Genomic DNA, 14,195 nt, shown 5'->3' on the forward strand with positions numbered 1-14,195 from the left:
TTTTATTTTATTGGATAGAGAAAAATAATATAAAAGACGGAAAAAAAACTTGTAGTCCAAAATTTAATTTTTGTTTTAATCATTAAATACCAATGTGCTTTCCCGAAGGCACAAGGCTTATTGACAGAGGTTTACAGCATCTGGTGAGTCTTTCCTTGATGCTGCTTTCCCACCTGTTCAATGTGATTCAGAGTGCTAATTTGTAAATACTGGGTACTTTTAGTCTGCTCTTGTCATTTACAGCCTCCTTAATCTGAACCCTTGCAAAAACACCTGGAGATCTACCCAAATCCTGACCTGTGGTGCAACAATTCCTTCTTGTTAGTCTGTCTTTTTCTGCTTAAAGGCTTTGGTTCCTTTTGTGGCCAGACCTCAGAACTCGGGCCTCCAGAGAACCAATATATAACACTTCATTGAACAGAACCTTATTATTACTATCAGAACTTGTGATGATTGTTGGTGACTGTTAATTGATCAGGAATTAGAATCACAATGGAAATAAATCTCGGTATATCTATGAAGAATTTTCTACTTTGGGTTAAGAGGTAGGAAGACCCATCTTAAATGGGGGTAGTACTAGAATGTGAAGGCTCCAAGCCCACATCAGCTCAACCTCTCTTCATTCAAAGAGCTGAATGGTAGTTATCCTCGGCAATGGGGCCTCACTGTCAATTTTCAAAGGACAACCTTCTGGCCTAGCATCAGTCTTTTTGGCTGTAGAAGGTACTCTGCAGGTTACAGAAGGAGAAACCTAGACACCAACCCAGCCACAAAACCATCCACCTATGGTTTGTTCTGCCTGCAGGATTTGCTGGGCAATGGCACAGAGCATGTGGGAGTGGCCTACAAATGTTTGGTTTAATTTGAGGCCCATGACACAAGAGGGAGGCAGTAACCCTACACTGCCTGGATGACCAGGAACCTGAGACTGGATAGCCTAGAGATGTAGGGTAGAATCAAACATGATTGGAAAAAAAAGAAAATCAGTGAAACGATTCCTATGATATTCTGCTATACTCACAGATTAGTGCCTTGTCCAGTCATTATCAGAGAGGTTTCCTCCAGAAGCAGATGGGAGCAGGTGAGTACAAGCTCATAGCCAGACATTATGTGAAGAAAGAGTCTAAATTGAAGGGCTCTATTGGGTCCCTCCTCTAGGAGATCAGGAAAACCCATGGAAGAGGGGAAGGAAAGACTGTAGGGGTCAGAGGGGATGGAGGACACCAGAACATGGCCTAATGAATCAACTAGGCAGGGATCACATGGGCTCACAGAGACTGAAATGACAAACACGGGGTCTGCATGGAGTGCAACCAGGTCATCTGCATTGTTATGGCTGCTATCTTGATGTTCTTATGAGAGTCCTAGCAGTGGGAGTGGGTGCATCTCTGACCATTTTGCCTGCTCTTGAGATTCTTTGCATTCTATTGGGTTGCTCTGTCCAGCCCCTATTTGAGGGTTTTCACCTTATTTTATGTTGCTTTGTCCAGTCTGGCTATTGTCTCTTGGAGACCTGATCTTTTCTGAAGAGGAAACAGAGGGAGGGTAGATATGGGGGAGAAGGGAGGGGGCTCTAGAAGGAGTGGAGGTTGGGAAAACTGTGAATGGGATGTAAAGGAAGTAAATAAAAATAAAAATAAACATGGGTAGTATGAGTCCATGGACTGGGGTCTCAAAATAAACACAAAGGAGAAAGTGTACCAAGCTGCTTCTTAATAGTAGAAGCTACCACCAGGTTGTGTGATGAACTGCCACCAGCTCATGCTTCCATGACTTCCCTTCCATTATGGACAGGATCCTCAAACTATTACTGAAAGTGAACCCTCCCTTCTTTAAGTAGCCTTTGTCTGGCATTTTGCCAATGTCATAAGAAAGTTAACTAATACAATACTTAAGAAATACATGGTAAATGTCTACCATATTCACAGAACTGTTCTCAGCTGAGTTTGCTGATGGAATATATGATAATAACAACTCAAGGAATGAGTGGTCTTGGCTCACAGTTTCAGAGGGTTCACACTACAGTTACTTAGAGAGATTCAGCCTATGTGTGGTCACTTGGTCCCTGTGCCTGGAAATAATATTAGAATGGATGGAGCATGCTCATCTTCTGACTAACCAAGAAAAAGGCAAATATCTTTCTTGAATATTATGAGGCATATATTTAATATATTTATAATGGTCTTTTAATGTAGCATTAATAATGGGAACTAGTAAATAAAAGAAGATATTACTTTTAAAATGCTGATAGGAATTACCAAAATGCTGTTTGAAATCTCAAGGGTTGCCAGCATTTTATGAGACTGTGTATCTTACAAGAATGTGACCTGTAAGGTTCATGTATGACTTAGTGGTAGACTACTTGCCCAGTACATGGAAGCATTGGGTTTGACCAATGTGAGGGAGACAGGATGAGCATTACTATCTAAGCTTTTATTTTAGCCTAATCATTGAGTGCACAGAGGTCTCTGTGTCTCTCCTAGACAAGCCAGATAGAAACCTTTGTGTTATTCAATTTGTTTTGTTGTTGTTGTTTGTTGTTTTTCAAGACAGGATTTCTCTGTGTAGCCCTAGCTGTCCTGGAACTATCTTTGTAGACCAGGCTGGCCTCAGCTCAGAGTTCTGCCTGCATCTGCCTCCTGAGTACTAAGATTAAGGGTATGCAAGACCACACCTAGCTATTACGCAATTGTTTAAATGAGAGATAATATCTGTATGTGTTTATTGGGTCCATGATGTTCAGTGCACACATAGATATGATGTGTAATGATCAGATTGAGGCAATCTCTCTCTTATCTCTTATAGCATGCATATAGATATCCAGACCACTAAACAGAAGAGAATAGGGTGTTAATACCAAATTAACCATTGAGACACCAGACATTGAAACACTAAGCTTATTATAAAATCTTTCCCTTACATATTTATGAATAAACACACTTTTTTTTACCGAAACAAACAACTCACCTGATAGCTTTCCACGATTTTCTCTAAAACATGCTTCCAATGAACAGATATCTCTGAAGATGATAGGACTTTCACTCCTACTTCTGTGGGGGCTTCGCTGGGAGCTGAAATTGGGTAAGAGTGTTACTTTTCAGCCAGAAGTTTATGTAAAAAATTCAAATAAAATTTTCAAGTTTACACAAAAGTTCAAGTAAAGTTCTTTTGTATATGAATAAAATAGAATAACATTTTATAAATAAGTTTTAATAATCTTCCTATTTATCTGTTTCTATTGTTTTTATTTTAACTGTGGTCAGTGGTGATAAGTATACACACATATTCACATTCATGGATGTTTACACATGTGCACACATACACAGACACACACACATGCCTATATACATATACACACACAAACACACACACATCTTTAACAAAACAGGAAACTTCAGAGGTCTCAGGATGTCCATAATCAGTTACTGTACTTTTAGAAACACTCCCAACTGGCCTTTCCATATAGCCTTTTGATACAAATTGAATTTAATTACATAATTCAACAGTTTTACTTTCCAAAAAATGGGGAAATTAGTAATTAGTATAGAGAGGCATTCATGAAAATTTTCTTATTGCTATTAATATAAATTACTAGTAAAGAGAACTATTAATAAAATTTCCCTCTCATATTTAAGCTAAAATTATAAAACAGTTCAAGATCCTTGAAACAAGTTGTGACATCCCCATTTCTTGGGCTCTGGACAGCTTTTCCATGCCTAATCTTCCAACTGGGCATCCAGTCAAATATGTATCAAAGGTTTCTCCCCCTCAAAAAAAATTTACATCCCTGGTGAAATTTACACAAAGACCCATGGAATCCTTGAAGCAGGGGTCATCAATTTTTATTATCTTTCATTAAAAAGACATAATCCTATTTAATGTTAAGACATGTCCCACGTGTGAGCAGCTATCTCTCCCAGTCAAAGTAAACAAGTAGTGCCATCACTGACATCTTAGCAGAAGAAAGACTGATAACTTACACAAGTTGCAGCACAGGCAGGTTTTATGAGGCTCGTGAAATAGTCAAGAAAGAAATGTGACTAATACAAACAGCCATGACTGAATACACAAGAAGCATGGCCTTTGCCTAAACACCGACTTTAGCATCAAACAAAACAGTAGAACAAAATCAAGACAGGATGGAAAGATAATTGAAATCATTATAACCTGTATTTTCTCTGTCAGATTGTGGGGATTCACAAAGGCTCTCTAGTGAAACCTTACTCAGGGTCAGAGAATCATTCCTCTCTCCTCTCCCCCAAGAGCCCTCCAACAGGTTGGATCTGGACTCTGACAACCTCCCACATGAGATGAAGTCCTGTTTACAGCCCCAAGAAGACAACACATAATGGGAATAAACTATACCCCTGGGAGTGCTTGTTGTCTGGTTTTGGATTGAAATGATTTTTTACTTTTATTCTCTGGAGATACATAGTTAGTTTAGTTGAGACAAATTACTCAGCTGACTACCTTAATGTCTGTATTTTAAAGTAATATTTTATATATAAAATAACCTTTGTTTTAAACATAAGATAATTTGAAATACAATAAATTTTCTTAGAAATATGGAAACTAATACAGAATATATGTTAAGAATTCCCATTGACTTCTAAGAGTCAGTGCTACATTTATTTTTGAGTCATATGTTGCCAGCCTGGTGGCACATACTTGTGATTTCAGAAGGCTGAGGCAGGAGGATTTCTGAGAGTTTAAGGCTAGCCTGGGTTGCACCGTAAATGAGATCTTGTTTCAAAACAACAATACAATTTGTAAATCAGCCAGGCCAGGACATTGGATCCTTTTCTCTGAAAGAACAAAAGAGAACTGCACAATACTGCAGTTTTTTGAATTCTTTTTTTAGTGTTACTCCTGTGTGCACCAAGAGAACCCTAGCTGAGAGTATTTTATTAGGACAGAAAGCATAAAATCTCCATTTTCTTTTCCATCCATCAATTATTCACAGAGTACATATGAATAAGGAGGTAGGGGTGTGTGTGTGTGTGTGTGTGTGTGTGTGTGTGTGTGTGTGTGTGTGTGTATGTATAGATGCCAGAGTTCAATGACAGATATCTTCTCCTGTATTTTTCAACCTTATTTTTGGGAACGTGATTTCTCACTGATTAGACAGGGGTAGCTGACCATCAAACTCTGTCTTAGCACTGAAACTATAAGCAGGAGCCATTAAGACTTTTTTTTTCTCAGATGAGTGCTGGAGATCTGAAGTCTGGTCCTTCCAGGAAGCCCCTGGGCAGGAAAGCCTTCTCCCTGGCCCTGTCATGTCTTTTGTGTTGTGTGTGTGTAGGTGCATATACACGTGTGTGTGTGTGTGTGTGTGTGTGTGTGTGTGTGTGTGTGTGTAGGTAAGAGGATTATCCTCAGATATCATCCTCAACTGTTTCTCCATCTTCTGTTTAGACAAGGTCAGTGGACCCAGAGCCCACTTATTTGGCTCACCTGGCTGGCCAGTGAGCATCATGGATCCAGTTGTCTCTACCTCTCCGGCATTGAGGTCACAGACACAATATAGCTCCTCATTTTTTTTTCTGTGTCTTGGAATCTAATCTAAGGTCCTCACGCTTGCACAGTAAGTGCTTTGCCACCTGAACCTTCTCCAGCTCTGCCTCATATTCTTAAATAAGTGTGTAGTAAATAGCTTAGCCGTTTAAATGGGGGAATCACAGACAGCAATCTAATTGTGTTTAACCTAAAATTGTGTGCTGTTCGCATGTACACAAAAAGTCCTCAACAAGTATGCTTAGTTAACTGAACAGTCCCAGAAAACAAAGAGTCATGAGAGTATCACTGCCCTATTCTCAAATGGCTTATAAGAAATATTTTTCTCTTCTTTTAATTGATTTATTTTTATTGTGGTGAATTTGGTACAATTTGGACTCACCAAAATAAAATAGGTAATAAAATATTTTCTCTGAATTTGTCAAATACAAATGGACTTGACATTGATGCATTTATTGCTTGTATATATTGTATTTACTTACTGTACTTTATTGTATATAGTTTTTCTTATATTAAGTATAACTTTTTTATTATTTTTATATTAGACAAAAAGGGGAAAGGTAGTGATATTTGTGCTGAAATGTGGTGATATTTTATTTGTATGTTAAAAAATAAAGCATGCCTGGAGATCAAGGGGGAAAAGGCCAGCCATTTTTAAGTAAACATAGAAGTCAGGCAATGGTAGCACATGCCCTTAATCAGATCACTTGCCTGGCAGGGTCTCTGTGTGTTCAAGGACACACTAGGGAACAGAGCCAAGTGTGGTGACACACGCCTTTAATCCCAGTATCAACCATAGAGACCTGGAGGTCTGCACAGACAGGCAGTGACAAGAAAATGAGGTAGCTGGGCTAACAGCCAATGAGAATGTAGAACAGCAAGGCAATAAAGGTGCAGGTTGGAGTCAGTACCTCCTTTTGGTAGCTGCAGAGCTGGAAAGGTATGGTTGGTGGCTATCACTATTTCCCTGATTTCTAAAGCTTTCACCCCTATGTTTGGCTCTGTGTTTCTTATCTAGTAAGACCGTTCAGAAATTTGTCTAAATTTTCTTCTATCATACATTACATCCTGATCACATTTTTCCTCCCTTCTCCCCTCTCAATTCCTCCACACACCTCCTCTCTCCCCCAGATCCACTTCTCCATCTCTCTTCAGAAAAGAACAGGCCTTCCTGGGACAGATTTTCTCTTTCAAAGAAAAATTTCAACTGGCTGGGGGAGGTAGCTCAGCGAGATAAGAGCTCGCCCTGCAAGCATGAAAACCCTAGCTTGAACTCCACACTGCATTAAGAAAAGCAAAATGCTAAGTACTGTGGTACATGCCTGTGACTCCTGAGCTGGGAGGCAGAGGCAGATACACCCCTGGGGCTCTTGGCCAGCCAGCCCAGCCAACTCTGAGTTTTCAGAGCAGGGAAAAGACCCTGTCTCAAAAGGAAAAACAAAAACAAAAAACAAGGTAGTAAGGTTCCCCATGACCTGCACATGTATATACCAATATGCCCACATATCAACACTCAGGTACACCACACACACTTCAATATTTAATTGTAATAACAAAATGTACATAAATGCTGCCATTAGATAACATTCAAGATAAAATTCCAGGCAATTTTACAAATACTACACATAGTATTTTTTTAACTAATACAAAAATTACATCATTTCCTTCTTTCCTTCTTCCCTCAACCATTCAAATGTACCCCCTTGCTCTCTCTCAGATTCATAATTTCTACTTCCCAAATTGTTGTTATTGAACTTTAATTGTTATTATATAAACTATATATAACTATATAAGTGTATAAACTATATAAACATAACCTGCTGAGTTTTTTGTTGTTGTTGTTACTTGCATATGTATGTGATTTTTGGACTCAACACTTGGTATTGGATAACCAATTCAGGGTTTCTTATCTAGTAGTGGAGTTTGAAACTATATAGACTCATGGGCTGGAGAGATGGCTCAGTAATCATGAGCACTCACTGGCCTTCCAAAGTACCCAGGTTCTAATCACACTTGATGGCTTACAACCATCTGTAACTACATTTCCAGGGGACCTGAAGCCCACTACGTGTAGGCAAAATAACCACATACATAAAGTAACAAAATATTTTTTCAAAGCACACAGGAAAACATATATTCTACAAAGTTATTCAAGAATGGAGAATTGAGGACTCAAAATTATAATCATGAGAATAGGACAAGATTTCATCAGCCAACTGTTTTAAGAGCAGTTTCCTAATTTACAAGGACAGAATCAGAAGAATGAAAAGGACTTGAAACATTTATAGCAGCATTTCTGTTATTTACATGGAAAGGCCGACATTTAAAACTGGCTTAGGAGAATACTTGCTTACTGAGCACCCAGTAATATAAGAAGATCTTCACATACAATGCCTAAAGGAAAACACACTAAATCCCTCCAGGGATTATAGTTTTCCCCTCCATGACACCAGGCAGGTCTCTCATCCACCTACCGTCCTGTGCTGAGTTGATGACAGCGATGAGGCTATAGGGTCCATCTCCTTTGTTGTTGAATGCCTTCACTTTCACTTGAAACGCAGTGGAAGGGGTCATGGTTTCGTCTTTGTGGACATAGCGGCCAGTGTCTGGGTTAGTTACTGTCACTTTCTTCCACTCTTCTCCATCAAATGGCTTAAACGCCACTATGTAACCAAAATTGTTACCATAATGGTATTCTCTTGACAAAGGCTAAAGAAAAATTCAAATAACAAACAGCTTTGGGATACAGGGCAGAGGGAAGAGCCTTATGAGAATACAGTCACACAGAGAAGCACGCTCTTGGCAAAAAGGTATTTACTTCATAAATGAATGACGGTTGTGAAAATGCCAGAGCACCCAAGTATCCTCATCCATGAGATGATCCCATTCCCAGAGTGGTGTCCTTGCTGTTCATTGAACATCTCTGTGCCAGTAACCTCTATCCTATCCACTCCCAACTAATTCTTCCCTCCCTCACCGTGGGAGGAGTACTGCTTCCCATACAGTATTTTCTCAGCCCATGGAATCTGTCATTCTAAGAATCTGCAGCCACCTTCTGGCTTTATTTTTTTTTTCTCCTTTCATATTGTTGTGGTCAATTATACACACTTAAGTTCTTTATCCACTGCTACTGAACTCCTGGAAAATCAGTTGTACAAAGAAAGGAGTTGGTGAATTTGCTTTCTTTTTCATCCTTAGAACCTAGAGCAGGGCTGAAAAGATACAGGATCAATGTCTGAACTGCAGAATCTAAAGGTCATAATAGGAGCCCAGATTCCAGACTATCTTGGTTATTATCAGAAAGTGATTTTTAGGAGGAGCAGGAGTGCAGGTCCCTTGGAGGAAGAGCGGGGCCACTCCCATGTGCAAGGGGCTGGCTTTGGGCACCTGCTTCCTGAACATTGCACCAATGCTTCATTTCCTGGAACTTACTCAGGGTTTCTCAGGAAGACAACTGTCATTTGCAAGAAGGTTTGGGATGGTACAGACAGCCCTGAGTTAAAGGTAGTTCTAATGCCTTCTATTTGCACTTTTGAAGGTCTAATTTTTATAAATTTTTGCACTTTGGGATATAATATTGACTCTAAAACACACACACACACACACACACACACACACACACACACACACACAAACACATTTTCAAACTAGCAAAATTTTTTCCCCTAAATCTCACTTGAAGAAGATCTGATTTAAATGGCCATATAGGAGAGTTAAGTCACTTTCTGCTATACATCTGTTTCTTGGATAAATCAGTTTAATTCATGAAAGGAATAAAGATAAAGCCTGGAAATTTTCTTGCCATTGTTGACACCCTGTTGTGTCCTTTATTATCTCCAACAGTTGAATGCTAAAACTACAGAATGAGTGGGTTGTGAAGAGTGTGTCTGCAAAGGTGCCAGAAGTTTAATTCAGACAATTTGTGGCTGTCATACCTTCCCCTGTCCCAGTATCTCCTGCTTTGAAAATCTAGAGTCAGACACAGAATTTTCCTTTGAGTTATGAAAACTAAATGAAATGTTTGGCTCTTAGTGTCAAACCCTTTGGGTGACTGCTAGGACAGATTAAGATGGATTAAAGTAGGCTTGAGTGAGAGCCAGTGTTCTGTTTAGAAATGGATTTGGTGTCATTTGTGAACATAATCTTTGGTGTATAAATATCCAGGCAAAAGGTTACATGACTTATAATAGGTCAGTGGGCAGTTGTTCTCACAATCCCTATGCAATCAAATAGTTGGATGTTTTCTAGGGCAACACATCCCTGAGCAGCCAGTGTCTTGTTTGGCACAGGAACTGCTTCCTAAGCACAGGAAGACGTGAAAACTGATGTGCATTTATGGGGGAAAAAGTGTTTATTTTTTTACTTGAGTTGAGTATTCCTTTTTTATTTTCAATTTATTTCGATAAAAAATGGGTTTGCAATTAAAAATAGACAATACATCCCCTCCATGAAGTGTGTTAATACTTACCGCCCACGTTATTGTCAGCTCTCGGTTGCTTCCACCCCCACCTCCTACATCTGAGGGAGCCACATTTGGTGCTGAAACAAGTAAAATTACAAAAAGTAAATAGAAGCTAAGATTTTTTTCTTGTAATGAAGTTCTTATTTACCACAGAAATCATGCATTCTTCATCCACTGAGCAAAGTCAGAAGCAGGAGGAGCTGCTCAGCCACACTAGCAGAGGTGTATATCCATCCTCTCACATCATCCTTGGGTCTCTGTGTCTGGTGGAGACTACACCATGTAGTTTCTATACCGGAGAACTGTCCTTTATGTACTCTTCTTAATTCCCAGGCTAGCATACCTCTCCTGTCATGAATGGACACAGAAGAACTCACACACAGTTCTGCATGGAAGAACTCACTCACAGATGTACATGGAAGAACTCACAGATGTGCATGGAGGAAATCACACACAGCTGTGCCTGGAAGAACTCGCTCACAGCTGTGCCTGGAAGAACTCACTCACAGCTGTGCCTGGAAAAATTCACACACAGATGTGCCTGGAAGAACTCACAGATGTGCATGGAGGAACTCACACACAGATGTGCATGGAAGAACTCATATACAGCTGTTTTGTACTTGACCCCATAATCAAATTTCAACAATCCTCCATGTTTCCTTTTAGCCCCAGAAATGTGGTATTTTATTTGTACTGAAATGTGATTTTCATTGTATGTTAATAAATAAAGTTTCCTGGGGGTCAGAGCTATTAGAGCCATAGCAAGAGCATGGCGGCGGCGGCGGCGGCGCGCGCCTTTAATCCCAGCACTTGGTAGAAGAGCTAGGTAGATCTCTGTTTGTTCAGGGATACAGCCAGCATTGGAGACATATGCCTTTAAGACCTGGAGGGCAGTACTTACAGGCAGTGATGAGGCAGTCATGTGTTTGGGTTTACAACCAATGTGAAGGCAAAACAGAAAGACAATTTAAAGACAGACACACAGGCAGTAGCTCTCTTTCGGGGAAGCTGGGAGCACTGTAGGAGGTAAGATTTTAGCTCTGAGCTCTGACCTCTCGGCTTTCTCTTTTACATTGGTTCTGTGTTTCTTATTTTAATAAGATGGCTGGTTACATCTACACAGAAATCACGTTTTCTCACTCTTTTTAAAGCCACACTGCTCTCATCTGCCCAGCCTAGTGCCTTTTTGGCTTTTGTCTCTCCTTGCAATCCCTCCAGGGCAGGTACTGTCTTCTGCTGAATACATGGACTTGGCTTCTAACTACACACGCCTGTCCCTACACTCCCAGCAATGTGGGCCAAGTTCAGTGCTCCACAAGAAACAGACTTCCCCTCACAAATGCACTGGCTCATGTTAGCTGTCACCCCAGATCTGCTCACACCCTAAGGTGATGAAGTGTTAGTGCTTCCATGACTAAATCTCTTCACAATAGGGACCTAGTCACACCCATCACAAAACGTACCTCTAGCAAGGTAACACTCAGGGGGCATCAGAGTCTGACAAAGAGCTGTGACTCAAAGAAGCATATTTTAAAACTTCCATGTCAGCCTTATAAATTCCTAGATGAAATACATACTTCAGCAGCATAGAAACTAAAATACATTTTCCTCCTCTGTCCATCAAGCTATGTGATCTCCTTTCCTCACGAAGAGATTAATGTGAAGCCCAAGATACAAATTTGCTATTCAACTGTCACTAACTACTTGTATACTCGAGGGTGAAATTAGACACACAAGGATGTTAAGAGGTAAAGTGTAGCTCATTTGTTAATATATCCACATATTGCAGGCCAGGCTGTTAAAACAACTGTGAATGCTCTTAGCCTTCAAATTAATATTCTACATTTAGAACTCTGTGTGCTATGGAAAAACTAAAAGCGTCTTTCTCTAAAATCAATAAATCAAATATTGTTTTACTCCAGATACAAGTAGAGTGGTTGTGGGGGAATAATTTCAAGGTAATCTTAAATAAATGATTATAAAAGTGTATGGAATCAAATATTCCTCTTAGGACAAGTGTATATGTCAAGTCATTTCTTTGTAATGTTTTTCATTAAAACCAATTTAAACCTTTTAAGTTATAACAGCTAAAAACAGACTATATCTCTATTAGACTAAACATTTTCTATTTTGTGATAAATTAAATACTTTCTAGCATGCTTCAAGTAAGGAGTTCAAGACTCATTTTTTTTTTCAGAGAGTATCCATTCTGTTCATGCTGTTAAACTCAAAATAAGAAAGCCACAGAGGTAAGAACTATGTCTGTTAATAGAAAATGTTGCTGTTTTGCCTAGATTGTTGACTTATTATTTTTAGCTTTTGCAGGGTAGAAGCAATTTTCCACAGAGGGAATTGACATGTAATATGTGTAAATCGAATCAGAGAACAGAGCAGTTGGCACTCTATGCTCCGTCCTGCCTGAGGAGGAAGTCTTCCCACAGAATGCTTGGTCTCAGGGAAGTAAATCTTGATAAACATTAGCAGGCAATTTTTGCTTCAGGCTCCAGGCACTTAACAGGGAAAAAAAAAAACTTGGTGTTCTTTAAGCCATAAATTATCAAAACAAACTTGAACTAACGTTTAAGAAGTGGTAAATTATTAATAGTGAATAAACAATACTTATAGTTTTAAAGTAAGATGTTTTAAATCATCCCTTTGCCAGCATTTTGGATAAAGAGTGATTTGTTTTATTTGTATAAGGGCCTGCATGTTTCAGCTTATAGTCCCAGAAACAGCTAGGAAATCAACTCAATAATATCATGATTATTTTTTCCAATGAAAGAACCTAATATTCCCAATTTTCCTTTTATATTTTAATTCTTAAATAATTTCCAGTTTGGGCTTTATTTGCCAACATTAAAACTGGCACATAAAAAAATCTGTGGTGTTTTTTTTTTTTTTTTTTTTTTTTTTTTTGACACGGTTTCTCTATGTAGCATTGCATCTTTCGTGGAACTCACTCTGTAACCCAGGCTGGCCTCAAACTCAGAGATCCACCTGCCTCTGCCTCCTGAGTGCTGGGACTAAAGCCATGTGCCACCACCACCCAGCAAGAAATTCTGAATATGAAAATCATGTATTTTCTAAAGATTGGCTTTTGATACAAAATGTGCTGACAAGTTATTTTTTAATTCGTGCTTTATCGTGTATTGTCATCTTAACACAAAGTTAAACATAAAAATTTCAATTTATATCAAAAGTTCATTATTAAAAAAACAAGATTGAACATGGTTGTATGTGTCAGTCTATAAAACCAAGGACTGACATTCAATGTTCTATTTTCAATGTATAGATGCCTCTTTTTTAACCGTTTCTTTTATTTTTGAGATTACAATACAATTATATCATTAATACACGGTTCTGAAGTGCTAACAGTACAATCCAATGAACTGTATAGTGCTTGTAACTCGTAATACTGGTGGTAGAGCATGCTGAAAAGTCTCACATGGCTCACAATTTAAATAGATGCTTTCCTATTGGAGGATAAAAACAGATTGGGAACCCATGATGTCTCATCCAGCAAGATCACAAGTTTGTTTAATATTTATAAATATAAAGAAACTGCAACATAACTCTGTAACTCCATCAGTAGACTTACAATAAAGCAGTAACTCAGGTCAGGTGAGGACATTTAGTTTTGGAGAAACAAAGGTTGTGCGCAAAAATCACAGTGCGCAATAAAGTTTTCTGCAGATCTCAATCTGATTATATTTTTGTTATTTATAAGAAGTGAAAGGATTAAAGATTTCTATTGTTCTCATGTTTATGAAAACAAAAGAATCATTCTAGTGCATTTGCTAAACATGTTTACATACAAACAAAATAATGGCAATAATTTTTTCTTATACTATTACTGTTACTAATATGTTTCCCCTTGTATTAAACACATTTAAAAAAAGATAGATAGAAAACAAAAATAAATAAAACAGAGTAAATAAAAATACAAGAGTATAATAGTTTCATTAGGCATAAAACTAAGGCACTATGCTTTACATATCATTCTTGGTTGTGATGCTATTTTTCCTCATTAAATGGACCTGAACTGGCATATATATGAAAGCTACCAAAATTAAATCTGCCTTCACTGCCGAGATATTGATGTGGGGATGTGTCCTGTGATGATACAAAGCAAAGGGGATGCTTTTGTTACCATTTTTAATCAAAATACTGTTTCTTAAATTACAAATATGGTATTAAATTACAGATGTGGTATTAGATA

The 14,195-nt window shown here is 38.5% G+C and overlaps 1 protein-coding gene across 3 annotated transcripts in view; it reads right to left on the minus strand.

Annotated features, from left to right (window-relative positions):
• Cntn1 (contactin 1) overlaps positions 1–14,195 on the minus strand; it is a 315,808-nt gene that overhangs the window by 44,342 nt on the left and 257,271 nt on the right. For all 3 annotated transcript variants that reach the window (XM_028869263.2, XM_037197418.1, XM_028869261.2), the window contains exons 18-20: positions 9,983–10,053; positions 7,989–8,223; positions 2,968–3,071 (exon numbers count right to left, since the gene is read on the minus strand). In XM_028869263.2, the coding sequence (XP_028725096.1) occupies positions 2,968–3,071; positions 7,989–8,223; positions 9,983–10,053 (410 nt within the window). The remainder of the gene's footprint in view (positions 1–2,967; positions 3,072–7,988; positions 8,224–9,982; positions 10,054–14,195) is intronic.

This window comes from Peromyscus leucopus, chromosome 20 (genome assembly GCF_004664715.2).
Source record: "Peromyscus leucopus breed LL Stock chromosome 20, UCI_PerLeu_2.1, whole genome shotgun sequence".
NCBI lineage: Eukaryota > Metazoa > Chordata > Mammalia > Rodentia > Cricetidae > Peromyscus > Peromyscus leucopus.